We start from the raw sequence: 24,983 nt of genomic DNA on the forward strand, positions 1-24,983 counted from the left end.
GGTGTTTCCCCAACAACTGCCCTGATCCAGTTTATCCTTGATTACCTCCTCCACCTGAGGGCCCAGGGACTGGCCCCCTCGTCAGTCAGGGTATGCTTGGCAGCCATGTCAGCCTTTCATCCCCCGATGCAAGGGCACACAGTGTTTTCCCATGCTATGACCAGCCGGTTCCTTAAGGGTTTGGACCGTCTCTAGCCATATTCCAAGCCCCTGGTTCCAGTCGGACCTAAACCTGGTGCTGGCTTGTCTCACGGGGGCCCCGTTTGAACCACTTGCCATCTGTTCCTGGTCTCGCCTCTTGTGGAAGGTGACCTTTCTGGTAGCTATCATGTTGGCCAGGTGGGTCTCGGAGCTCAGGGTCCTCACCTCTGAACCGCCGTATACAGTTTTTCATAAGGACAAGTGTCGTAACCATACAGCTAAGGGTAGCCTAGAATTCTTCCTTACCTGTAATGGGTTAAGAAGCTCAAATAACCTGGTTGGCACCTGACCAAAGGGACCAATGGGGAAAGAAGATACTTTCAAATTGGGGGGGTGAGGGAAGGCTTTGTTTGTGCTCTTTGTGTGTGTGTTCTCTGAGAAAGCAGAGAAGCATCAGGTCAGAAAACGCCTCCTAAAATCATCCTAAAATGAGTCTCAGTATTGCAAAAAGAGTAAGTAAATAAGGCCAGGCGCGTTAGATTATCTTTTGTTTTTAGCTTGTGAATTTTCCCTTTGCTAGAGGGAGGTTTATTCCTGTTTTTTGTAACTTTGAAACTAAGCCTAGAGGTAGCTCCTCTGTGAATCTTTTGTTACCCTATAAAGTTATTTTCCATCCTGATTTTACAGAAGTGATTCTTTTACCTTTTCTTTAAATAAAATTCTTCTTTTAAGAACCTGATTGATTTTTTTTTTCAGTGCCCTATAGACCCAAGGGGTTGGGTCTGTGCTCACTTTGTAACCAATTGGTTAGGATATTATTCTCAAGCCTTCCCAGGAAAGGGGGTGTAAGGGCTTGGGAGGATATTTTGAGGGAGATAGGGCTCCAAGTGGCCCTCCCTGAATGTTTGTTTAAATCACTTGGTGGTGGCAGCATACTGTCCAAGGACAAAAGGAATTTGTGCCTTTGGTGAAGTTTTTAACCTAAGCTAGTGGAAATAAGCTTAGGGGGTCTTTCATGCAGGTCCCCACATCTGTACCCTAGAGTTCAGAGTGGGGAGGGAACCCTGACAACAAGCTCCAGCTCCGCCAACATGCCGCATTCCTCCTGAAGGTGGTCTCCACCTACCACATGGGTCAGGACATTTTTCTGCCAGTCCTCTGCCCCAAGCCGCATACGACTAGTGAGGAACGCCATCTCTACACGGTCGACATGAGGTGAGCTCTGGCTTTCTACCTTGAGCGGACCAAGCCGTTCAGAAAGTCTTCGCAACTGTTCATCGTCTCAGCTGAGCGTGCGAAGGGTCAGCCGATTTCCACTCAGTAGCTTTCTAACCAGATTACTTTGTGCATCTGTTCCTGTTATGAGCTGGCGTGGGTTCCCCTGCTGCCCATTGTGAGGGCATATTCGACTCGGGCGCAAGCCTCGTCCGCTGCCTTTGTGGCCCACGTCCCCATCCAGGACATTTGTAGGGGCCACCACGTGGTCTTCGGTGCACACGTTCACCTCGCACTATGCAATCATCTCCCAGGCCAGGGATGATGCCGGGTTTGGCAGGGTGGTACTCCCTCCCGAGAACTTGTGAACTCCTACCCACCTCCAACAGATATAGCTTGGAATGGCCTATTGTGGAATACACATGGGCAATCACTTGAAGAAAGGACATTTGCCTTTTCTGTAACTAGCGTTCTTCGAGATGTGTTGCTCATGTCTATTCCACATTCCACCCTTCTTTCCCTCTGTCGGAGTGGTCTGGCAAGAAGAAACTGAGGGGGGGAGCACAGCCCCCTTATACTGCGCCAGACAGGTGCCGCTCAAGGGGTCTGGGGGGGGGGTGCTCCCCCCTGGGGGTACTGCTAGGGGAAAAACTTCCGGCACTGGTGCACATGGCAATCATGCATACCTATTGTGGAATAGACATGAGCAACACATCTCGAAGAACACCAGTTACGGAAAAGTAATGGTCTTTTCCCAGCACATCCTGAAGTAAGCAGGTGGCATGCAAGAAACTCTGTACAAGCCCAGGACCCAGTATTAGGCTGTTTCTCCCTTTGCATCCTTGGGCTTTGGGAGGGAAGGGGGTGCGAATGTATGGGCTTGCGGGGGGCCCTGTGGTTGGGCGCTGGGAGTGTGGGTGTCTGGGCTGGTTGGGGGGAGGCACAGCTGAGGTCTGGAGGGAGAGGGTATAGGTGTCTGGCCCTGAAGCTCAGGGGTATATGTGCAGGTGGCTGGGGTCTGGGAGGGCAGGGGACAGAGAAACAGCAACTGGGTTGTTGTAGGGGTTTCTTTAACTCTCTACTCCTGGGGTAATCGTGTTTGTTGTCTGTATTGTTAAATACACAGTTGCTGACAGGTATTTTGAAATAAATTACCAGACTAATTGAAACTGATGTGATTATATTATGTTGTTTTGACAAAATAAAATATAAAGAATTTTGCAGAATTTTAAAATATTGTGCACGGAATTTTTAGGTGCAGAATTCCTCCTGAGGATAATGTTTAATCTAGAGAAGAGAAGAGTGGGGGGCATAAGTCTTCACATATGTATACTTCTTGTCCTACTTATTACAAATGTGATCAGCTTAGTTTGCAGCAAGGGAGATTTAAGTTGGATATTAGGGGAGGCTTTCAAACTGTGAGGATAGTTGAGCACTGGAGCAGGTTACCTTGGGAGGTTGTGGAATCTCCATCCTTCGAGGTTTTTAAAAACAGATTAGATAAACAGCTGCAGGAATGGCCTATGTATACTTAATCCTGTGATTGTGTGCATGTGGACTAGATGACCTCTTGAGATCACTTCCAGTCCTATGTTTCTATGATTTCTATGACTCCCAGCTGTTTCACAGGCTTGCTCGGTGACCTTGGGCAAATTATCATAGAAATGCAAAGCCCGATTATTAGTAGGCATGATCCTGCATGTAATCCTCATGGAAATCCCATAATAGAAATACACATTTCTGCAGCCTGGAGTCTCCCACAATTCTGTTATGTCTGGGCTGCTTTCATTCACTCTGCAGTTTCTATAGGTGGTTTGAACTCTCAGCACTGCTCATGCTGGCCGCGTCCCTTTCTCCTGCTTGTGGCCAGATCTTCTGCCTCTGCATCAGCAGTCAAGTGGTGGTTCATTTTACTCCTGTCCTTTCAGTTTATTAGTTATTCAGCCATTTTGGGCAGTGACTGGCAGTTTTCTCTTCTTCCAAGCCTCCTCTCTTCCTTTTTGGTTCAGGGTCTGAGCAGCGTGATAGTCACAGCCACCTGAAGCTCCACTGGAGTGTCTCCAGGCTGAGCTCCTCTGCCCCATTTTAGACAGAGCAACCGTGTGAGCGCTGGTCTAAGTCCAGAAGGATCCAGTGTAAGGCAGCTTTCCCAGGCTCAGCTGAAGGTGAATATTCCAATTATCACAAGATCTCTCTTCTTTGGAGAAAAGTTATGTAAGATGGCAGCAGATAATGCTGTAAAATCTAAGTAATCCCTTCTCCTTCCACTGGGTGCTCTCAGAAGGGATACAAACCTGCTTTCAGGCTGAGACACTCCTTTTGTTCCTGCTCTTCTCAGAAATATCAGAGGAAGGTGTGATGGGTGTCGGGGGCAGTCCAGACCAGTGAGTGGTTGCTCTATAATTCTGGATTGCCTCATATTGCTTTCCTGCTGTAGCTCCCAGCCTGGGATGCTCACAACAAGCATACCAGCATGCAGCTCACAACCTGAATGTCTGTGTACTAGACAGCCCTGGTTCAGCAGCTCTGACCCCAGCAGACTGTCTACAGCCCCACTGTGGTTTCCACCAACCTGGGTTACAACCAGCAAGGTGACCAACATACTCCCAGTCCCTGATTTTCCCAAAACTATGTGCTCTGTGATGCCCAGCCCCCCTCCTGGTCACTTCAGAGAAATGTTCGGGTCTGTTCCTCTAAAGACTCAAAAGCACATCATAGCTTATTAACTTAACTGACATGAGTACAATCTTCCTTTTAAACACAGCATTGAATTGGTTTATAGTAAAAATAAGACACATTTATTAACAATAGGACATAAGTTAAGTGATGCTAGGTAAAAGGAATAAAGTTAGAATGGGTTACAAGAAAATAAACGTGAAAACGTGCACTTAAAGGTCTGAAATGTAGTGTAATAAAGTACCTTCATTGCCTAAGGAGGTTTTTCCCCTATATTCAGTTTCCAGAGACTACTATGAGAGTGCAAAAGGCCAGCTGTAGCTCAGTGTCTTCAGCTACCTGTCTTCTTGATCTCATGCACAGGGATCACTCCAAGGGCAAGGTCATACATCCAAATACTCCAGGTCTTCCTCATGAAAGTGTGAGACTACTCCCTGGGGTGCATGATAGATCAGGTGCTCTGTTTCCTAACATAGTGGATAGCCTCAGGGAGTGCCTGCAAAGGCCCTCCCCCATGTGCCTTCCATACCCTCTGATTCTTGCAACGAATATCAATCTGAAGGGTTGGGAAACACATTTGGGACCCAAAACCACACAAGGAATCTGGAGCCCAGGGGAAAATGACCACTGCATCAGTCTCCTGGAGCTCAGATTGGTCAAACTCGCCCTACAAAGGTTCCAGAGCCCCCTAGAGGGGATTCACTTTCTGGTTCAATCAGAGAACACTACCACAGTCACATACAGAAACAACCTGGGAGGGACAAGAAGCCCAGTGCTACACAAAGAAGTGATGGTAGTAATGAGACGAGCAGAATGCTTTCTCCCTTCCAAAAAGCAATCCATGTGAAGGAGAGATGAACTAGAAGGCAGGCTGGCTCAGTAGACAAAAAGTCAACAACTTAAATTAGCGCCTTCCTGAAAAACTGTGGCACACCTTAGACGTCCGAAGAGCACTGAAGATTTGCCTCAAGTGTACAGAAGCCACCCGAAGTGACCAAGGACTCCGAGTTTCCAGGCTATATATTGCCAGATGGATCAGACTGTGCATTGTTGAAGCCTACAAGTCATCTGGCATCCCTGTTCTGGAAGGAATTGAGGCACGCTTCACGAGATCAGGACATCCTTGTGGTCCAGATGGGCAAGGGCTTCCACTTCAGAGAGATGGAGTGCAGCTATCTGGTCTTTTGGCCAACACCTGATCAGACACTATATAAAGTGGACTTTCTTTTGTCTGCAGAAGCTGCTTCCTGGATGAAAGTGCAGCAGGTGGTGGCCCAGTAATAGTATTGCCTGTTGGGCAACTGTCAATAAGGGGGATTCCCTTCCTACCTCATTCTGTTTATCTTTTTCCTCCCTACTTCTGCTCACTGCTCCAGATGTAACAGAATTGTGGGAAAAGCTGGGCTGCAGAATGGAAAATTTCTTATACAGTAATTTTGTTTCTGCTAGCAGCATCTCCCACAGTTCTACCCACCCTGGATGGCTTCACTGTTGAGGGTAAGCTTTTCATCTAGATCATCAGCACGTAGGCTGTTTGTCTGCTATAAATAGTTATCGAGTTGGCATTGAGGTTACTGTTGTTAATTTGCTTTCCATGAATTTTCTGCAGCTTTGAAATGACTTATCTGGCAGCAAGTGGGAGAAGGGAGCATGTCCAGCCTGAGACGTGCTGTAACTTTAAACCATCTCCAAAAACTCCAGAGTGGAGGGGAGCATGCCAGACATAATAGAATTTTGAGAGACTCAGCTAGCAGAAAGGAAATTATTGGGTCAGGAATTTTCCATTCTTTAACTGGGCCCAACTATTGGCATTTATTCATAGATGAGCACTTCCCTTTTCTTTGATAACAGGTACAGTTCAACAATGTTGTGATGCCATTGATCATCTAAAGCGCATAATTAAGCACAAAGCATCTTCTCTAAATAAGGCAGAAAAACGGCGGATACCAAGGTTAGTTGTTTGAGATTTTGCCTTTCCAAATACTATATCTTAGTTCGTTGCATATGGCTCTTGTAAAAATTTAGGGTGGTGGGTCTGGACTTCCATTAATGCGTAACTGCATCCCCTTGTGTGTGAAAACTTTCTCCTGAAATGCCCCTTGGCTCAGGTTGGCCACCCCTGAGGTAATGGAAAGAGCATCTATAATTCTTCATTGGATATTTATCTTTGCAAATAGAGCAGTATGGCTTCATTAACATGATGCTGTTGTGGCTTTTCCTTGAAACAAAGAAAAGTCTTTGGCAAATATCAGTAAAGATTGTTGATTTGTATTCCTTATTTTTGTGCAGAGGATTTCCAAATGCTAAGTCAGTGTGTCTGTTGGACCTTGTCATGTGGCTCTTGGTGCAATGTGGGCGACCCCAGACAGAGTGCCGGCATAAATCCATGGAGCTCTTCTATGAGTTTGTTCCTTTATTACCAGGTACCGTGGTCACATATACCTCTGCTTCACATAATTGTGCATTTCTGCTCTCATTTTCTGTGCAAGTAGCTGCAAGTATTTCATTCAGTATAAAAACAGCATTTTTTTTTTTTTTTTACCATGCAAACTTCCTCCAGCCAGTGTGCCTCAACTCTGACCTGGAGTGACCACCTTTAGGTGCAGGAAAACTATTGTAGCTAGCTGTGAGGGGATCCTCAGCTAATGCAGAGCAAGAGGAGTGGTTCCTAATCCACCCTCTTCCTTGCAGTTGACATATGCAGCGTGGCCAAGGGAATCTGACCGCTGTATTGGCTGTCTTCTCTTCCAGAAAATAAGAGCAACTAATGGAATAGGTTTTTGAGTGTTGATCCGTGTCCATAATACCTTGCTGAATGCCAGCTGTGTATTTACTTAAAGAACATTGATTTCTGTATGCTTCTTTATCAGGAAACCAGTCCCCATCTTTGTGGCTAGGTGATCTTCTAAAAAAACAAGGAATCTCTTTCCTCATCAACAAATTTGAAGGGGGAGGTAATGATGGTGACAATCTCTCTGGAATCCTTTCTCAGCCAACACTGTGTGACGTGCAGGAGCCCTTTAGTTTGCGAGCAGTTGTGCAATGGATGGATATGTTTTTAGCAGCTCTGGACTGCTACAATACATTCATTGAGCAGGGAATGATCAAACCATACGAAATACTAGGTAGGTAAATCCTGGCAGCAGCTGGGTCAGTATTATCCATGTTATAAACTCACTCTGAGGGGTTCCTAGCTTGGGCTTAACACTTGTTTCAAGAATAGATTTGATTTACAGGTTCACAATCAGTTTCAGCAACAATTGCCTTGCCACGTGGATTTTTTTTGTAATAGTGGGCTGGTATAATACCTTATTTATTTTGTGTTTTATAGAAATGTTTCATTGCAATTTTAAAAACACTAATTTAAATTTCTTTTCCTTATGGATTTATTTTCCCCTCACGTTGTTTAATTGTGTCCCAACTTCAAAGGCCCTGCAGTGCAGCAACCCTACCTCCAATGAGAAGATCTGTGCATGATTCCTTCTAAAGTCCGTCACCACTCTCCTTCACTTACTTAAAGACGATTACCAATTATCAAAGTGAGGCGCCTCCTTCACTCTCCACTGCCAGCCCAGTCATTTGAGTTTGTTGCTTTTCTCATGCTTCAGCCCCACCGAACCAAGGGAGCTCAGTACTTGTATTCTGATGACATGAATACCAATACCTTGTGTAGCTGTTAGGCAATTGGGTCTGCATCCAGTAAAAGTTTTTTTTAAATTTATTCATACATTTCTGAACAGCATGTTTCCATAGTAGTAAAATGCAGTGGTGGAATTAGATAACCATTTGTAAAATACTGGTCTGTGTGTGTGTCAGGGCAAGATACCTAGCTTCATTAAAGTGTACAATAAGGTTCTTACTAAATGCAGATATTAGAGGGCCAGATTTTCAAAGATGTGGACTTAGATTTGACATGTATACAGATACCTAATACACACATCCATTAAGAATGTATAGTTGTCTGAAAACCTATCCCTCATGTCCAAAACTTAATACTAACAATGAATTGAAATATGGTTTGAAGAAAAAAATCTCATTCTTTCACTGGTGGGGAAAGATTTTGACTTTTCTCCCCCCCCCCCATATTTTCATTGTCATTGCATTATGTTAGTCTTTCTCTTTGTGCTGAGCATAAAATGTATTTTTAGATTTATGGGGTCACTATATATTTAGATTTGGTGTAATTCTTTCTAGGTACAAAGATGAGGTCTTCATTCCTGAGAGCTGTGGAGTTCTTCCTTGAAACTATTGTCTTGCATGATATATCTGCAGCAGAGCGGTGCTTTGACATGGGGTCAAAAGGCAATATGTTCAGCCCACAAGAAAGAGAAGAGTATAATTACAGCAAATGCACGATCGTAGTCCGAATCATGGCGTTTGTCAGCATGATCCTGGAGACCTGCCAACAGGATTTCTGGAAGGTAGGTGTTGAACCTATTGATCTGTAGAAGGTGACCTCTGCAGTTGTTGCAATTGTTATTTAAAGTTATGCATTGTTGATTTGAGGGAGGGTGGGGGACTCATGACTAGCTAGGAGAAGTGGATCATCCTTTGCAATACCTTGGGCCATTAATCCTAGCTGGTTATTAAGCCCCAGGAAGTGTCCTGCTCTTTGGACATGACTGCTTCAGTAAGGTGAAGGAAACCCTCACTTCATGGATTATTTTGCAATGAGGTGATGCAGTTCTAATTAGGAGAAATTAATACCATGTATATTTGCCAGTCAGGTTGCTTGAGTCGCCATCAGCATGAGTATCTTATGTTCTTGAATCTGGGAATTTTTCTAAGTGATCATAGTACAGATACTGTGAGAGAGACAATGGCTATAGAAATGACTGTGCTCTGCATTTTTCCTGTTAAATTCCTTTTTGAAGAATGAACATGCAAGTCTCTCTGTCTCTTTCTGTATTTAACGTAATATAAATGGAAGTTTTAATATCTACAGTTCCTTATGAATTTTAAAAAGGGCACTGCTAAGTCAATTTCCGGGTGCATACAGGTGCATAACTGGCAGTTGCATAATTTGTTCAGATGCATAACTAGCAGTCTTCATGTGTGTAGAAGTCTGTAGTATTGGCACGTTATTTGAACACTAAAATGAGCACATGTATGTGGAAATAAGGTGTGATGTTGTGCACCCGCATCTTTAAAAATGGCCACTTAACTTCTGTAAATCAGAGTAATTAACAATATATTGAAAATGAGCCATTTTGGAGAGAAAGAGATTAAGATTAACAATTGAATAGCCATATTCTGCTTATTTCAGGCACAGGAAAAATTATGGAAAGCAGAATAGGTCATCGAATAGGATTAAGAATAAAATGTCTTCAGCTTCATTTTAATCTTTTATTCGTTCCAGTTACTTGAGAAGGAATTGCTTAATGCAAATCTGATAGAACTTCTTGTGAGAATAGTGTGTGATCCAGCAAACATAGGCTTTAATACAGCTGATGTACAAGTCATGAAAAATCTCCCAGATGTTTCTGTGAGGCTCATAAAAGCTTTGATGAAATCTCCCTATAAAGAATCCTTGGAGCTAAGTATAAAGAAAAGAATAACATCACAAAGGTAAGAGCTCTCTGATAGCCATAAATGGCTAATTTAAAATAAAAACGAATGCAGTACATAGTGAGAGATGCAAAGTGAATGAAGCTTCCATTGCACAGTTATAGGATGGTGTATTTTTCTCATGTTATATTGATACACCCACAGGCAATCTGTGTTTTTATTTATTTTTCCTTTCCTTTGTCAGCATCGAGGAGCTTTGCTCTGTTGAGCTGTATAATCCAGATGCTCGTTTTGATCATATTAGACTTAGTTCCATCTTGTCTGCATGCAGGCAGCTCCATAAGGCTGGCCTGCTTCATTCCACACTTCAATCACAGGTAAACATTGATTCAGAAAATAACAGTTAAGATTTTTCATATTCAAGAGCTTTTCTAATGTGAAAGGCCATGAAGTCATGGGGAGTTGCTTGTGAAGTAACCAATGGCAGAATAGGCCTTAGCTAATTCTCATAATTTCCTAGTGAAGTAGGTCAATAAATAATATCCTTTTATAGATGAGAATACTCTGGCAGAGAGATTAAGTAACTTGTCCAAGGTAACACTGGAGAGTTGGTGTTGAAACTAGGATCTGAACTCTCGAATTGCTGGTGCTCAGACTATACCACCCCTAAATAAATGATTTACATTACACTCAATAAATACCAAACACTGGGACATGAAAACAATAGAAGAGAGCCGTGAAAAATCCCTTTATCTATGGTTCTGTACAATTGGGTGGTAAATTTGGTAGTGTAGCTAAAAATCTGGCCACATGTGTGTACCTTAATGTTCAAAATGGAGGTTATTTCAAGAAAATATCTGCACTTCAAATGGAGTGGTAGACATTTAATTCCAAAGAGAAGATTAGATTGCAGACAGTAATGGTGGGGAAAAAAGAAGGGGAAGATGTGCTTAATTTTTGACAAAAGTAAAAAAACTTGATTTATCGTTAAAAGAAGTCCAGGGGAAAGAGTGATTTTTGTGGTTTTGACTATGCAAACAAACTTTTTACATTTTGAAAACTAGCATGTAAACTTACAAAATGTCAGATAAGAATATATCATTGGTTATGATTCAGTTGTGAAGTAGTCAGTAGAAGAAGGAAAAGATTTAAAATGCTATCAGAACGAGATAGAAAAGCATCAGCCCCTCTGATGGAGCAGTGTTCAGAAGAGAAATATACAACATATTACAATATATTAATATTCTGAGAAGAATATTAAGACAAATGGGAAAAGGTGTCAGAGAAGCACGCATAAGTGTGGTATAGGGGATACGTTATTTGGATGTATTGTTATTAAAATGAAGATTTTGGACATAGTTGCAAATAAAAATTGGTTTCCTTTATTCATGAGTGTTGGCAGGCCTGGCCTTTAAAGAGCAAATCCTTTGTCCAAAAAAATAATCAGTATAGGTCATCCTATTAGTACTACATATGTTGTTTTGCAAGAGACCAGAGTTCAAATTGTGAAGAGGTGGGTTATTCAGCTTCTGGAATAGAAGGAGAGCCTCTTTCCTTCCAGTAGGATGCTCCATTGGCTGAACAGATGCAGCCTGAGGGGCCTTGTTTAGACTTTTGCGTCACAGGAAAGCAGGATAGAGGGAAGTTGTACAGATCAAACTTAAACCTTTATGGAACCTCCTAGGTATTCCTTGGGCTCCCTGATACCAAGGTTCTGGAATTCATGTCTCAGCCAGTCTCTGTCACTCTAGGTAAAGGAAAAAAGAAGCAAGATAGGTAGCAGCCATTCAGGATTGACAAAGACTCTGCTATTTGGTGAAGGATGCCACATTTATCATGTAACAATGTAAATGTTAAATTTTATGGAATTTTTGCCGTTAATTTCTCCAAGACCAAGATTTCACCCTATATGTTCAGATAAAAACCTGCGATAGTAGGACAGCATGTTGACTGGTGTCAGTGGTACCCACGGATTATATGGTGCCTCCTTCAGGGCATCTACATTCTCATAAGATTTTCTGAATGTCCATACTAGTATTGCTCATCAACTGTTCAGAATCCCTTAAAGTCCCTCAAAATCCCTTAAAGGAAGAGGTTCAGCATCCCTTGAAGTCTTGAGTCCAAATTTTGGGTTAGTGAGTAATGATCCCCAAATGGGTATCAGCTCATTCTGAAACCAAATGTTTATTCAAGTGTGGTTTCCAGGAGCATGAATAGGACTGTCTATGTGCAGGGACAATTGTCAGGTCAACAAGCTTGAAAAAACAGAGATTTTTTCCCCAGAACCCCTGTGGTGCTCCTGTCACAGAACAGTTTTACGGAGGTTTAATTTATTTATTTTTGACAGCTAGGCAGAGCAATTTAATGTTTAAATTGTATTTTTCTCCTGCATTTATGCAGACTTACAGTAGAAGTTCTCTCTCCACCCCCTCTCCACATTCTCTAGGGTTCGGGGCTCCATTTCACAGTTGGCTCTAAGCTTCTTTCAGTTGTTTATAAAAGCATTGCACCAGGAGATGAGAGGAAATCTCTTCCATCATTGGACATCAGCAGCAAGCGACTGGCTGATGGACTCTTGCAGCTGGCCTTTGCTTTTGGTAGCCAGGTAGGAGGATCACCTCTTCTGATGTACTGTCTCCAAGTCCATTTCTGTAGTTCTGGGTTCTGGCATGTTTCCTGTTCTGGTAGTTAATCTTATCTGTGCTGTCTTCAGCAACATTGTAGAAGAAACTGGTCCATTTCTCTGTAACATGTATTTTTTGGGACAGAAAATTATGTATGTATGCAGCATGCTGTATTTATAAAGTTACCTCAACACTTCGAATCCAGAAGCCAGAGTTTGGCCATTGTTGAGTGCTAGCGTCAAAGGCAAATCATGGATTCTTTAGTAGGGGAAATATTCTGATAATGTTCTGGGGGGGAGAGGGTTTGTGCTTTTTTCCTTAAGTTTTAATATTTGTTTTTGTGTTATAAGTATACGTACAACTATTTGAGAAGGTAGCTTTAAAAGAGCTTCTCTTGATTTTGTAGAAGACTAGTGACACTTAGTGATTTCAGTACCTCTGGACTGACCTCTCTTCTTGTGCCAATTCCCACAGTGTGAGGAGCTGGTAAGTCTCCTGTTGAACACAATGATCCTGTCTGTGCCACTATCAGGAACATCACAGAGGAGTCTGATCAGCTTCTCCCATGGAGAATATTTCTACAGTTTGTTCTCAGAAACCATTAATCGAGAACTGCTGAAAGACCTGGATGTGGCCATACTTCAACTTATGAAATCATCTGTGGACAGCCCCAAAATGGTACTGGATCTTTTTTTCAAAAGGACACAGTCAGTTGAAAATGTCATACCCTCTCTAGTTACAAGAAACATCTACAATAACTGTAAATGAAAGATGGGGGGGGGGGGGTTGTTAAATGTTCTTTTTTCAGTGTTTCACTTTGTTGTGGAGGTTTGTTTGTTTTTTTGGGTTGTGTTGATACTCATTGGTTCTGCATACCTCATGCACCATAGCAAGATGGCATAATTCCCATGCACTGCACTCTCACATGCTTCCTCTTCCCCAGGCCCCATTAAAGAAAGTCTGCCAATTAAAGAGGGTTTACTGGTAACACAGCAGCCGAGCTGATGTTTCTAAGATTGGGCTCAAGATGCCTGGTAAGGGCTAGGGACAGCAGAAGCCCATGGGAGGTGGGGATCTGTCTTCTTGGCCCAGGCAGGGGTCCAGGGAATGCAGTGACTGAAACCTGAGGAGCGGCAGCCTCTGCCTGGGATCAAGAGGACAGGTGATTCTTCTTTTTTGGGACTCCTCTATAGGTCCCTGGGAAGAATTTAGAAGTTGGGAGGCCTTATTTCAACATTGCTGCTAAAGAGCTCAGCAGAGAGGTATCAGAGCAGAGGAGTCAAGCATGTTTGCCAGTGTTGCTTTTGAGCCCACACACACACTCTCTTGCAGAAAAATTCAGCAAGGAAGAAGACACCCCACTTAAAAATTAATCAAAGGAATTTTAAAAAGTAGTCTGGACATTACATTTAAAAGGTTTTATCTCGGACAGTTCTAAAAATAATCAAGCTGGTGGTATCACTTTAAATTGTTTCCACTGTCATTAAAGCTGATGTAAGCAGCAAAGAAGTGATTTTTTTTTAAAAGGCTGGCACTTGCATATTGATGATTCTCCAATGTGCTGTGTGTGCAGAGCCATAACAGCTGTTAGTCTGAAAACTGGATCTCTCCTATCTAGTAGATTCCTAAATATTCATATTCACATAGTTGTAGCTGGCAGTGGATATTCTCTATAACACTTGCTTTTTAAATTCTCTACTTCTTCTGTTTTTGAAAACTTCTTGTGGCTGGTTCATGCGCTACAGGTCAGGGAGGTATGGTCAATTATTTTCCAAAACCACATTCCCTCCTCCTTTGTTAGAACTTGGAGATTTCTTTTTCAGGTTAGTGAGATTTTTCTTTTACAGTCTTTTTTGTCCTCGCTTTTGAAGATTTGGGAAGAAAAATACCCATAGTTTAACTGTAATATTCTAAATCTGGTGGAATCCAAATATGATGATTATATAGTCAAAAGTGCAAGTAATCCTTGCACAGTAGGATGCAAAGTTCAAGTATAGTACTTAGTGATTTTGTTTTATACTCTGATCACATAATTTAGAAGAATTCTCTGTTTATTAAAATTGTGATCTCATCCTGTTACACTCTCTGTCTTGGATTGCAAAACTGAGAGGGAAGAGCAAAAAATGCTTGACTGTTACCATGTATGATACACCTTTATTCTTGGCTTCTCTGTGTACTTGTCAACAGAAATGTGTTTCGATTTTATTTTTAAATGTTACTTCATTTGTATCTTAGGTCCATTCTAGAGACTATTTTAAAATAAGAATTGGAGTTTATTAGGTTACTGTATCTGTCTCACTCAAATATACTCCCTTTTCCCATGTTCACACAAACTTTAATAAACAGAACTGCTGCACCATACGTGGAATAAAACAGGAATGAATATGAGAGCAATCTGAAGTGTTTGCTTTTGATCGCTAGTATGTCCTTATGGAAAATTAATGTTAGCACTACTACGTGATGCATGAAACTAATCCTCACTTGATTAATATTTTAGGCTCGGATTTTCAAAATCACCTAGAGAATTTGGACTCAGTTCCCATTAAAAATAGTGCAAATTGGCTGTCAAAGTCTCCTAAACTAGTGATGCTTATTGTTTGTAATTATCTATCCCAATGACCAAATATCATGATTACATTGAATTAAATGTTACCACCATATGGAATACATGGAATTTTTATTTTGTTTTCATTTCAGGTGGGTACCATCCTGAATGGTATGTTAGATCAAAGCTTTAGAGAGCGTGCTGTACGCAAGCAGCAGGGAATGAAGTTGGTGACTGCAGTACTGAGAAACTGGATGAGACTTGACAGCTGGTGGGCCAAAGATTCTGCTCCAGAGAGCAAAATGGCTGTTTTGACACTGTTGGCTAAAGTTCTGCAGGTATATATTCAGAGGGGTAGCCGTGTTAGTCTGGATCTGTAAAAGCGGCAAAGAGTCCTGTGGCACCTTATAGACTAACATGCTCCAATACGTCTGAGCTTTTGTGGGTGAATACCCACTTCGTCGGATGCATGTAGTTGAAATTTCCAGAGGCAGGTATAAATATGCAAGCAAGAAACAGGCTAGGGATACTGAGGTTAGTTCAATCAGGGGGGATGAGACCCTCTTCTAGCAGTTGAGGTGTGAACACCAAGGGAGGAGAAACTGCTTTCGTAGTTGGCGAGCCGTTCACAGTCTTTGTTTAATCCTGAGCTGATAGTGTCAAATTTGCAAATGAACTGAAGCTCAGCAGTTTCTCTTTGAAGTCTGGTCCTGAAGTTTTTTTGCTGCAGGATGGCTACCTTTAAATCTGCTATTGTGTGTCCAGGAAGATTGAAGTGTTCTCCTACAGCTTTTTGTATATTGCCATTCCTAATATTGCTGGTGAGAATACGCTTCAGCCCATAGAACTAATCAACATACCCTTAGAGCCCCGACAGGGGTTATTCTATCTACTGCCCAAGATCCACAAACCCGGAAACCTTGGACGCCCCATCATCTCAGGCATTGGTACTCACTGAAGGAGTGTCCAGATATTGTGGACTCTCTACTCAGACCCTACACCACCAGCACTCCCAGCTATCTCCGTGACACCACTGATTTCCTGAGAAAACTACAATGCATTGGTGACCTTCCAGAAAACACCATCCTAGCCACCATGGACGTAGAGGCTCTCTACACAAACATCCCACACACAGATGGAATACAAGCTGTCAGGAACAGTATCCCTGATGATGCCACAGCACAACTGGTTGCTGAGCTCTGTAACTTTATCCTCACCCACAATTATTTCAAATTTGGTGACAATATATACCTCCAGACCAGTGGCACCGCTATGGGCACCCGCATGGCCCCACAATATGCCAACATTTTTATGTCTGACCTGGAACAAGGCTTCCTCAGCTCTCGTCCACTCACGCCCCTTCTCTGCCTACCTTACAATGATGACTCTTCATCATCTGGACCTGCGGGAAGGAAACCCTGGAAGAATTCCACCATAATTTCAACAGCTTCCACCCCACCATCAGCCTCAGCCTGGATCAATCTACATGGGAGGTCCACTTCCTAGACACCATGGTGCAAATAAGTGATGGTCACGTTAACACCACCCTATACCAAAAACCATCATCAGTGATCTACAACCCATCCTGGACAACAGTCCCTCACTTTCACAGGCCTTGGGAGGTAGGCCAGTCCTTGCCCACAGACAGCCTGCCAACGTGAAGCGTATTCTCACCAGCAACTACACACCGCACCATAGTAACTCTAACTCAGGAACCAATCCAGGCAACAAACCTCGGTGCCAACTCTGCCCACATATCTACACCAGCGACACCATTACAGGTCCTAACCAGATCAGCCACACCATCACCGGTTCATTCACCTGCACATCCACCAATGGAATATACACCATCGTGTGCCAGCAATGTCCCTCTGCGATGTACATCGGCCAAACTGGACAGTCCCTACGTAAAAGGATAAATGGACACAAATCAGATATTAGGAATGGCAATATACAAAAAGCTGTAGGAGAACACTTCAATCTTCCTGGACACACAATAGCAGATTTAAAGGTAGCCATCCTGCAGCAAAAAAACTTCAGGACCAGACTTCAAAGAGAAACTGCTGAGCTTCAGTTCATTTGCAAATTTGACACTATCAGCTCAGGATTAAACAAAGACTGTGAACGGCTCGCCAACTACGAAAGCAGTTTCTCCTCCCTTGGTGTTCACACCTCAACTGCTAGAAGAGGGTCTCATCCCCCCTGATTGAACTAACCTCAGTATCCCTAGCCTGTTTCTTGCTTGCATATTTATACCTTCCTCTGGAAATTTCCACTACATGCATCCGACGAAATGGGTATTCACCCACGAAAGCTCATGCTCCAATACGTCTGTTAGTCTATAAGGTGCCACAGGACTCTTTGCCGCTTTTACAGGTATATATTGTGTTTGGTAAAGTTAAAGCCACTTTAACAGCAATCTGTAAGAGCATGCTGCATCTTGGAAAAGTGGCAGTATTAGATTTTGAAGGTTTATTTTAGTTGTTTTGTTTTTACATTTATTGCTAGTTGGAGAATTTCAGTGTTCTCTGAATAATGAATACAAAGTATTTTTTTTTTTTTAAAAAGGTTTTGGCAGACAGAAATTTGATTTCACCTTCCCATTTTTACTCCTGTGTCTGATGTTATAGCTCCCCATCTCCTTCATAACCAGAGTTGCCAATGGAAGGAGTCATCTTTGGGAAGCAAGCAACCTCTGATGAGGTACTGCCTGTCTCGTTGGCAGCCAGACAGTTGTTTTTGGAGTGGTTGTCCCCAGACCAAATCATTTCAGAAAACTATTCTGTTTGGAGAACTTCAACTTCTTTGCCTCTCCATTCCCTCACTTATTTGAGACATTCTTCCTCAGCTCACATCTTGAAGACAGAGCTTTTTTGACAATTTGTAAACCCGTGCAAAATATCTAGGAAAAGAATCAGAATGACCTCCCCTATTCTTTTCTTTTCTTTATATTCATTCTGTGGCTTGAGGTTTATTACTGGAAGGTGTGTTTGAAAATATACGAAGTGGATTATCCTAATGGCTTAGCTGGTAATAGTGCAGTAATCATAGGAGATCTAGCTTTGGGAAGGAGCTTAATACTGTTTTTCATTGGCTAGAAAAGGTCACAACATGTGATTCCCAACATTGTGATGGGTGGGAACTTTTAGATCCATGCTAAGAACACATGTAAAACCTAAACCCTCATCATATGCATGTCTGCTGAAATAAATTCCAGAAATGACTGATGAATTATGAAACTCTGAACAAAAATCATGGAAACTGTGTTTAACACAGAGATTCTTTTTATATACTAAATATTTTTATATGTTTTAATTGTTTTTTCTCTCTCCAGATTGACTCGTCAGTGTCTTTTAATACAAATCATGAGGCTTTCTCTGCTGTTTTTAGTACATATACCAGCCTACTTACTGATCGCAATTTAGGTCTAAATCTAAAGGTAAGTTGTATTTTGTTTTCCCGCGAGTTTGAATGCTAGCTCTACTCATGGATTAAAAACCAGTTTTAATTGGGTTACGTCACTAAGGGTACCTTTCTCTTGCTTTTCATAATAATGTAACAAATTTCCTTTTCTTTCTTACCCTCCCATAGATCAGCAAGCTAAAAATCACAAGTTAATGTCATTTTTATTTTTTTATTTTTACATTTTTCTCAATCTTCCTTCTTTTTCCTTCTCTTTTTGATCATGTAGTTTTAGGAAAAGTCAATAATATGGAGATATAGATGTAGTTATAAACTCACTTAAAAACGTAAGAGGAATATAGCTTGATCAGGGATGTCATTTCACTTTTGAGCACTATCTGTAGGGATTGAACCTGGGACCTCTGTATATAGAAGCATTAGATTCCTATTGCTTGAGCTAAATACCAAACTCATAAACTTCTATATGTAGTCTAGACACTAAAGTGGGGACAAAGAACCACACTGTGTTAGTATGGGGTACAAAAGATGCTGGACTGAGAGCCCTGACAACTGAAGTTCTCTGCCTACAGAAGAAACACAGTATGGTTACTGCCAATGTTCCCTCTAATTTTTTACATCCATGCGCGGAATGAATTTTGTTATGTGCACCAATATGGAAGTGGTGTATGGTGGGACTGAGGAGTTCGGAGTGTGGGAGGGGGCTCAGGGCTGGGGCAGAAGGTTGGGGTGTGGGGGTCAGGGGTCTGGGGTGGGGCCGGGGATGAGGAGTTTGGGGTGCAGAATGGGGCAGAGGGGGTTGAGCACTTTGGCTGGGGGTGAGGGCTCTGGGGTGGGGCTGAGAGGTTCAGGGTGCGGGAGGGGTCTCGGGGCTGGAGCAGAGGTTGGGGTGCAGGGGTGAGGGCTCGAGCGTGGGGGGTGGGCTGGGGATGAGGGATTTGGGGTGCAGGTTGCCCCAGAGCTGCAGTGGGGAAAGAGGAGTTCCCCCAGCCCTCTCTCACCGCCGGCGGCAGCTCCGGGGGAGAGGCACCTCTCCCCGCCAGCAGCTCTGCATGCCCCAACTTTCCCCTCTCCAGGCCCCTGTAGCTGTGCACCTGCCAGCTGCGCAGCTTAGAAGGAACATAGCTTACTGCCCTGCTAATGTGAGTCTGCCATGAATTAGGCAGACTACTCTGGTGATTGCCTGTTTGTTCATATTCAATTGAACTTGGACTTTTTGCTGTAGCTACCAAGAAGGGTGTCAGTTAGTGCATTAGTGGTGGTGTTTTTCTGTGCTAGTAGACACTTGTTAAGTAGAAAATGGACTGAGACTTATTCGTTGTGTACATCAACCATGAAATATCCATTGGAGGATAATTTTTGGTCATTTCTGACCAGGGCTTGATTTTGGACCAGCAGCTTAAAAGATGGAAGGCTACATATTAACTAATTACCAACCACCTGAGCTCTGCACTTATCTAACTCTGCTGCTGAGGAGTAACTTGTAGTTTTTTCAATCTGATACATAGCTGGAGGATGAAAAAGTTTTTCTAATTTGAAATAACCTCTATTTACTTCAGAGCCAAGCAGTGATTATTCTTCCATTCTTCACTAATCTGACTGGAGAAAGGCTTAGTGAGCTTAAGGATGCTCTTGACCAACTTGTGGCTTTCAATTTCCCCATGAAGTCTGATGAGTTTCCCAAGGGAACCTTGAGGTACAATAACTATGTGGACTGCACTAAGAAGGTCAGTACTTGCGTATGTTTAAAGTGTATAATTAAAAACATAAGTGAATTTCTATGCAGAAACCATGTAATTTATCAGTATGTTTGTCATCTTTGAGATGACAGGATTGTTTCCTCTAAATCCTAATGTAGTTCACCAGTTTATCTTAATTTATTTCTGGTAGTTGATGATTCCAAACATCAGAAATTAGGAATATAAATACAAGGTCCAGTTCTGCAGACCTTTACCCTTGTGAACAATCCTTATTCATACAAGTAGTCCTATTGAGCTCTGTGGGATGACTCTCAGGAGTAAGGTTTAAATTTAAAGGATAGGGCGTATGGTAATTCAATCTGAAGAAAAGTCATATTTAAGGTAATACAGTTATCAGATTTTCTTTAAGAATATGTTGTGTCTGTGTTAGGGCAGAGCTAAATTGTATTCTCCATGGTCTAGACTGTGACTGTTGAACCACATCCTTTTATAGGGGAGGTGCAGTGCGGAAAGGATCAATGGAGGGGCACAGTCTCTTTTCAGACTTCTTCCACACATGGTAGTGAGCATTTTGTCCATCTATCCATAAAGTGGAGCAAATTGCTGTCCCCAGAGTAGTAGTTCCATCCATGGCCCAACTCCAAAGTGCAGGAAACATACAGAATTCTCTTGAATTAAGAGGGCTCTCTGACAGCAGCCACAACCCCCTACTCCTCAAAGGAAGAGGCTTTCTTTATATCTGGTGATTTATTTTTTGTGTGTGTGGAAGATTCTCTTTCCTGGCAAATGAAAGTGTATGAAATAAAAATATTCTCTTGAGCATGGTCCAGCAGCATGATAGGATACCAGATCCGACGGACCATTGGTTTGATCCAGTATGGGCAACTCTTGTATTCTTTTTTCCAGTTTCTAGATGCACTAGAATTATCTCAGAGTCCAATGTTGTTACAATTGATGACAGAAATCCTCTGTAGGGACCACAGACACTTTATGGAGCACTTGTTTCAAACCAGTTTCAAAAGAATTTCCAGAAGGTGAGCTTGGGCTGTCATTTTTTGTTTTTCTGTGAAGCTTTACCTTGACAATAGGTGCTCGACAGTAATCAAGTCCTGTTATGCAGATCGTTATGGTTATGAGCATTATATTTCCAGCTGTACTTTTGAAGAAACTTGTCAGTTTCTTCCTGATCTCTCTTGAGCAATACCATCTCCTCCTGAAATTCTCCCAAAACATTTTGACCAATATTTCCCGTAAAAAACAAGTAAATGTGGTTCTGATTTCCAGATGACACTTCATGTGTCTGGAGAAGTTTGCAAAGCCTTGACAGCTCAGTCTCTTCCAAAAAAAAAAAAAAAAAAATTCAAATCAAGATAATAATCTTTGAAAACATGCACCCGGGGATGTTCAGTTGATCTTCCAATTGTATATTTAATGGAGTTAACCTTTTCCATAAGTAACTACCATGAAGACAACTAATAATTACTTTGTGCAAATTTATGGGGAATGAATATTACCAGGACAGTAAGACAGAATCATTTACAAAAAAAAATGGTATTCAGAAAAATGTGTTTTAAGATTATATCCTCATTGAGAGCATTAAGGTTTCCTGACTTGAAGTCTTCATTTATGTCCAGATTTCAGTTTTGTATGTTTAGTTTTATGTAATTATCCAGGATAACAGCCAATATGTGGCAAAACTACATCACTGACAAGCCCAAATTTACCATGCCAATAGGTGCGGAGCAGTAATCCAGTCCTTCTCTTTTCCTTCCTCTTTGGAGATCAAGTATGTCTCTTCAGTTGTCCAGAAAGCAAGAGACTGAACGAAGCATGGCTACAACCCAGCTGACTCTTGAAAAGCTGTCCTTTTCAAAGAGTTCTAGTTTCTGTCTTTGTGAATGATTTGGTGGGTGCCTGAATGGCCTCGATTTTATGTTTTATTTGCTATTTGCTTATTACTACATTTCTAGGTGATGTTCTGTACACATTATTAAAGATATAATTGAGTTTTTAATATACACAGAGGACCAGATTCTAAACACCTAGGTGTTCAATACTGATAGCTATGTGTATCTTGAAAAATCTGATACTGTGCTTTTGCATAGTTAGGTCACCAAAGTATGTTTGGGCAGCTAACCCTCATTCCCAGGGATCAGACTCCAGTATTTTAGCCCTCTTTACACTTGTGATTGATGCTAATGCCATTGCTTACTTGCAGGCTGCTTGTGAAAATTAAGCAAAACTGGACAGGAGAATATAAATCCTGTTAAATATTTCTAAGAATTGTATATTGCGGTGGAATCTCCATCCTTAGAGGTTTTTAAGGCCCGGCTTGACAAAGCCCTGTTTGGGATGATTTAGTTGGGGTTGGTCCTGCTTTGGGGGGTTGGACTAGATGACCTTCTGAGGTCTCTTTCAACCCCAATCTTCTATGTTTCTATGTAACAAGTTTCTTATATCTAGGCTATTGGGTATTGGTTTCCTAGATATAGGGTTTTAATGGTTTGGTGTTTCAAGTGCTCATGTGTGCAAGTACTATTTTGAATTTATTTAATGGTCTTTGTCCTGAAAGCTCTCAAAACACTTGAAAAATTACATATGGACAAGAATTGTCATCTACCACTGAAATGCAGCTGTCTTTTGGGGTGAAATATGGCCTCCATTTAACAGCACACAGCAGCACTGCGCTATTGTTTCATAGGAAGTGAAGAAAAGCATGGCATATATTGACAATACGGGCGGGGAGGGGGGGAGAGATCACGTAGACAGAACGTAATTATCCAATCTTGAAAATGAGCTAAGATGCTGGGCCTAATACTGTTCTGTAGAGTGCTGTAGAATCTTTCATGACCACAATTGGTCTAGAGTTGGACCTCTCATTTATAAACCATCAGATAGCACCTCCACTAACCCAATGCCTTCAAATGGCATGCTGTGTTGCTGGATTAACGAAGACTCAAAAAGTACACCTACACTCCATACTACTTATGGTGTCATATAGAGTACATACACAGCTCCCCTTCCTCCCCCCACACAGCGTGGGTACAAATAGCGGTGTAGATAGTGAGGCACTGCTTAGGCAATTAAAGACAGGCTTGGATGTACCTGGTATGTACCTGGGTATATACTCTGTGACTCTCTCTACAGCCAAAGCAGAGCTTCCCCAATCTGCAGTGCTATTTTTCCAGCCTTTGTCCACCACAGGGATAGATTCTGGGCAGGGTGAGGCAATGGGAAGGTGCTGAAGCCTTTTCCTGTTTTCTCACCCTGCCAGAGCCTTTCATTGACACATGTAGCTACACACCGCAGTGTGGACACAGCCTTTTTAATGAGGAATATAGCTACATGTACCCTACATGCTGCCAACAGTGACATGCAGTGTAGATGTAGCCAAAGAGCAGAATGCCACTTACCAAATGACAAAAACTGCTTCCTGCAACACCTGGGTATTGTAGATCTTCTACCCCAGTGCTGATGACCTTGCTTACCATGTGAGATCCGCTGAGATGACAACCCAAATTGATATGACTGCTCAAGAGAATCAAAAAGTAAATGTGGAGTTGAAAATTTAAATGGAAATTTGGTAAAGGAGTGGTTCACCTAAAATTCTCATCCTGCTTAGGAGTAGCTGTGAAAAACAAGTTGTGCTGTTAGACACCGTGCACAAAATGTTCCAGAGCGAAGCCCTTCTTTCAAATGCCACTCGACAAGCCTTCGTGGATCGCTCTTTCCTCACCCTCTTGTTGCACTGCAGCTTGGATGCACTGAAAGAATTCTTTAGCAAGATTGTATTAGAAGCCATGGATACACTGAAAACCAGATTTACAAAGGTTAGCTTCATTTTTCTTTAAGGTTGTAAGAAATCCTCTAAAATGCCAGTATTGTTCCATGATATGTTACAGATTATATTTTCTTAACTATAAATACAACATTCAAATAAAGATAATTTTTTCCAATTTTGAGTACATTATAGAGCACAAATTAACATCTTAATGTCACTGGGAGTCTTTCCATTGACTTGAATGTGTGTTGGATCTGGCCTGAACATGTTATTACTGTGAAGTTAATATATATTAACTTATATGTTGCTTATGAAAAGAGAAGAAATGCCATCTGTGTATATCCAGAGAGGCTTAAGGTCCTGTCAAAGGCAAAATCCTGTCCTAACCTTAACTGGGGTGTGTGCGTCTATCTATAAGATATATTGTTTTACTGTACTCTTAAATTATATAAACTTGCACATTAACATGAAATGATGGTGATGGCGCCAAGTCTTATTTTGACTATTAGAAAAATGTTAGTACTTCCTGTGGTCAGTAATATATATATTTTGTTACAATTAAAAATCCTTACTGTTTTTATTTCAAAATATCAAAGTGCTGACCATCCTCAGGGGAAACTCCCATTGACTTCTTTGCAGACAGGATTTCACCTCTGGCTTCTATTTTATATTCTCCTATCACTGTTCTATTTTAAAAAATTAAATACATAAATATAAAAGATCATTGCAATATGAAAAAACAGAGTTCTAAGCCTGTATTTCTCTAAAAATGGCCATACTGGGTCAAACCAAAGGTCCATCCAGCCCAATATCCTGTCTACCGACAGTGGCCAATGCCAGGTGCTCCAGAGGGAGTGAACCTAACAGGTAATGATCAAGTGATCTCTCTCCTGCCATCCATCTCCACCATCTGACAAACAGAGACTAGGGGTATGTCTACACTACGGAATTAGGTCGAATTTATAGAAGTCATTTTTTTAGAAATCGGTTTTATATATTCGAATGTGTGTGTCTCCACAGAAAATGCTCTAAGTGCATTAAGTGCATTAACTCGGTGGAGTGCTTCCACAGTACCAAGGCTAGAGTCGACTTCTGGAGCATTGCACTGTGGGTGGCTATCTCACAGTTCCTTCAGTCTCCGCTGCCCATTGGAATTCTGGGTTGAGATCCCAATGCCTGATGGGGCTAAAACATTGTCGCGGGTGGTTCTGGGTAACTATCGTCAGGCCCCCGTTCCTTCCCTCCCCTCCGTGAAAGCAAGGGCAGACAATCGTTTCGCGCCTTTTTTCCTGAGTTACCTGTGCGGACGCCATACCACGGCAAGCATGGAGCCCGCTCAGGTAACCGTCACCGTATGTCTCCTGGGTGCTGGC

General features: G+C 42.0%; 1 protein-coding gene across 1 annotated transcript in view; it reads left to right on the forward strand.

The window, feature by feature from the left end:
* PRKDC (protein kinase, DNA-activated, catalytic subunit) overlaps window positions 1-24,983 on the forward strand; it is a 153,011-nt gene that overhangs the window by 49,721 nt on the left and 78,307 nt on the right. Inside the window, exons 29-41 of the mRNA XM_084620823.1 lie at window positions 5,884-5,983; window positions 6,322-6,455; window positions 6,903-7,157; window positions 8,227-8,453; window positions 9,392-9,600; window positions 9,785-9,917; window positions 11,987-12,145; window positions 12,639-12,842; window positions 14,862-15,047; window positions 18,044-18,148; window positions 19,689-19,856; window positions 20,736-20,863; window positions 23,452-23,659. Coding sequence (XP_084476949.1) covers window positions 5,884-5,983; window positions 6,322-6,455; window positions 6,903-7,157; window positions 8,227-8,453; window positions 9,392-9,600; window positions 9,785-9,917; window positions 11,987-12,145; window positions 12,639-12,842; window positions 14,862-15,047; window positions 18,044-18,148; window positions 19,689-19,856; window positions 20,736-20,863; window positions 23,452-23,659 — 2,216 coding nt within the window. The remainder of the gene's footprint in view (window positions 1-5,883; window positions 5,984-6,321; window positions 6,456-6,902; window positions 7,158-8,226; window positions 8,454-9,391; window positions 9,601-9,784; window positions 9,918-11,986; window positions 12,146-12,638; window positions 12,843-14,861; window positions 15,048-18,043; window positions 18,149-19,688; window positions 19,857-20,735; window positions 20,864-23,451; window positions 23,660-24,983) is intronic.

The sequence above is a fragment of the Lepidochelys olivacea genome, assembly GCF_965140295.1.
Source record: "Lepidochelys olivacea isolate rLepOli2 genome assembly, chromosome: 2".
Taxonomy (NCBI): domain Eukaryota; kingdom Metazoa; phylum Chordata; order Testudines; family Cheloniidae; genus Lepidochelys; species Lepidochelys olivacea.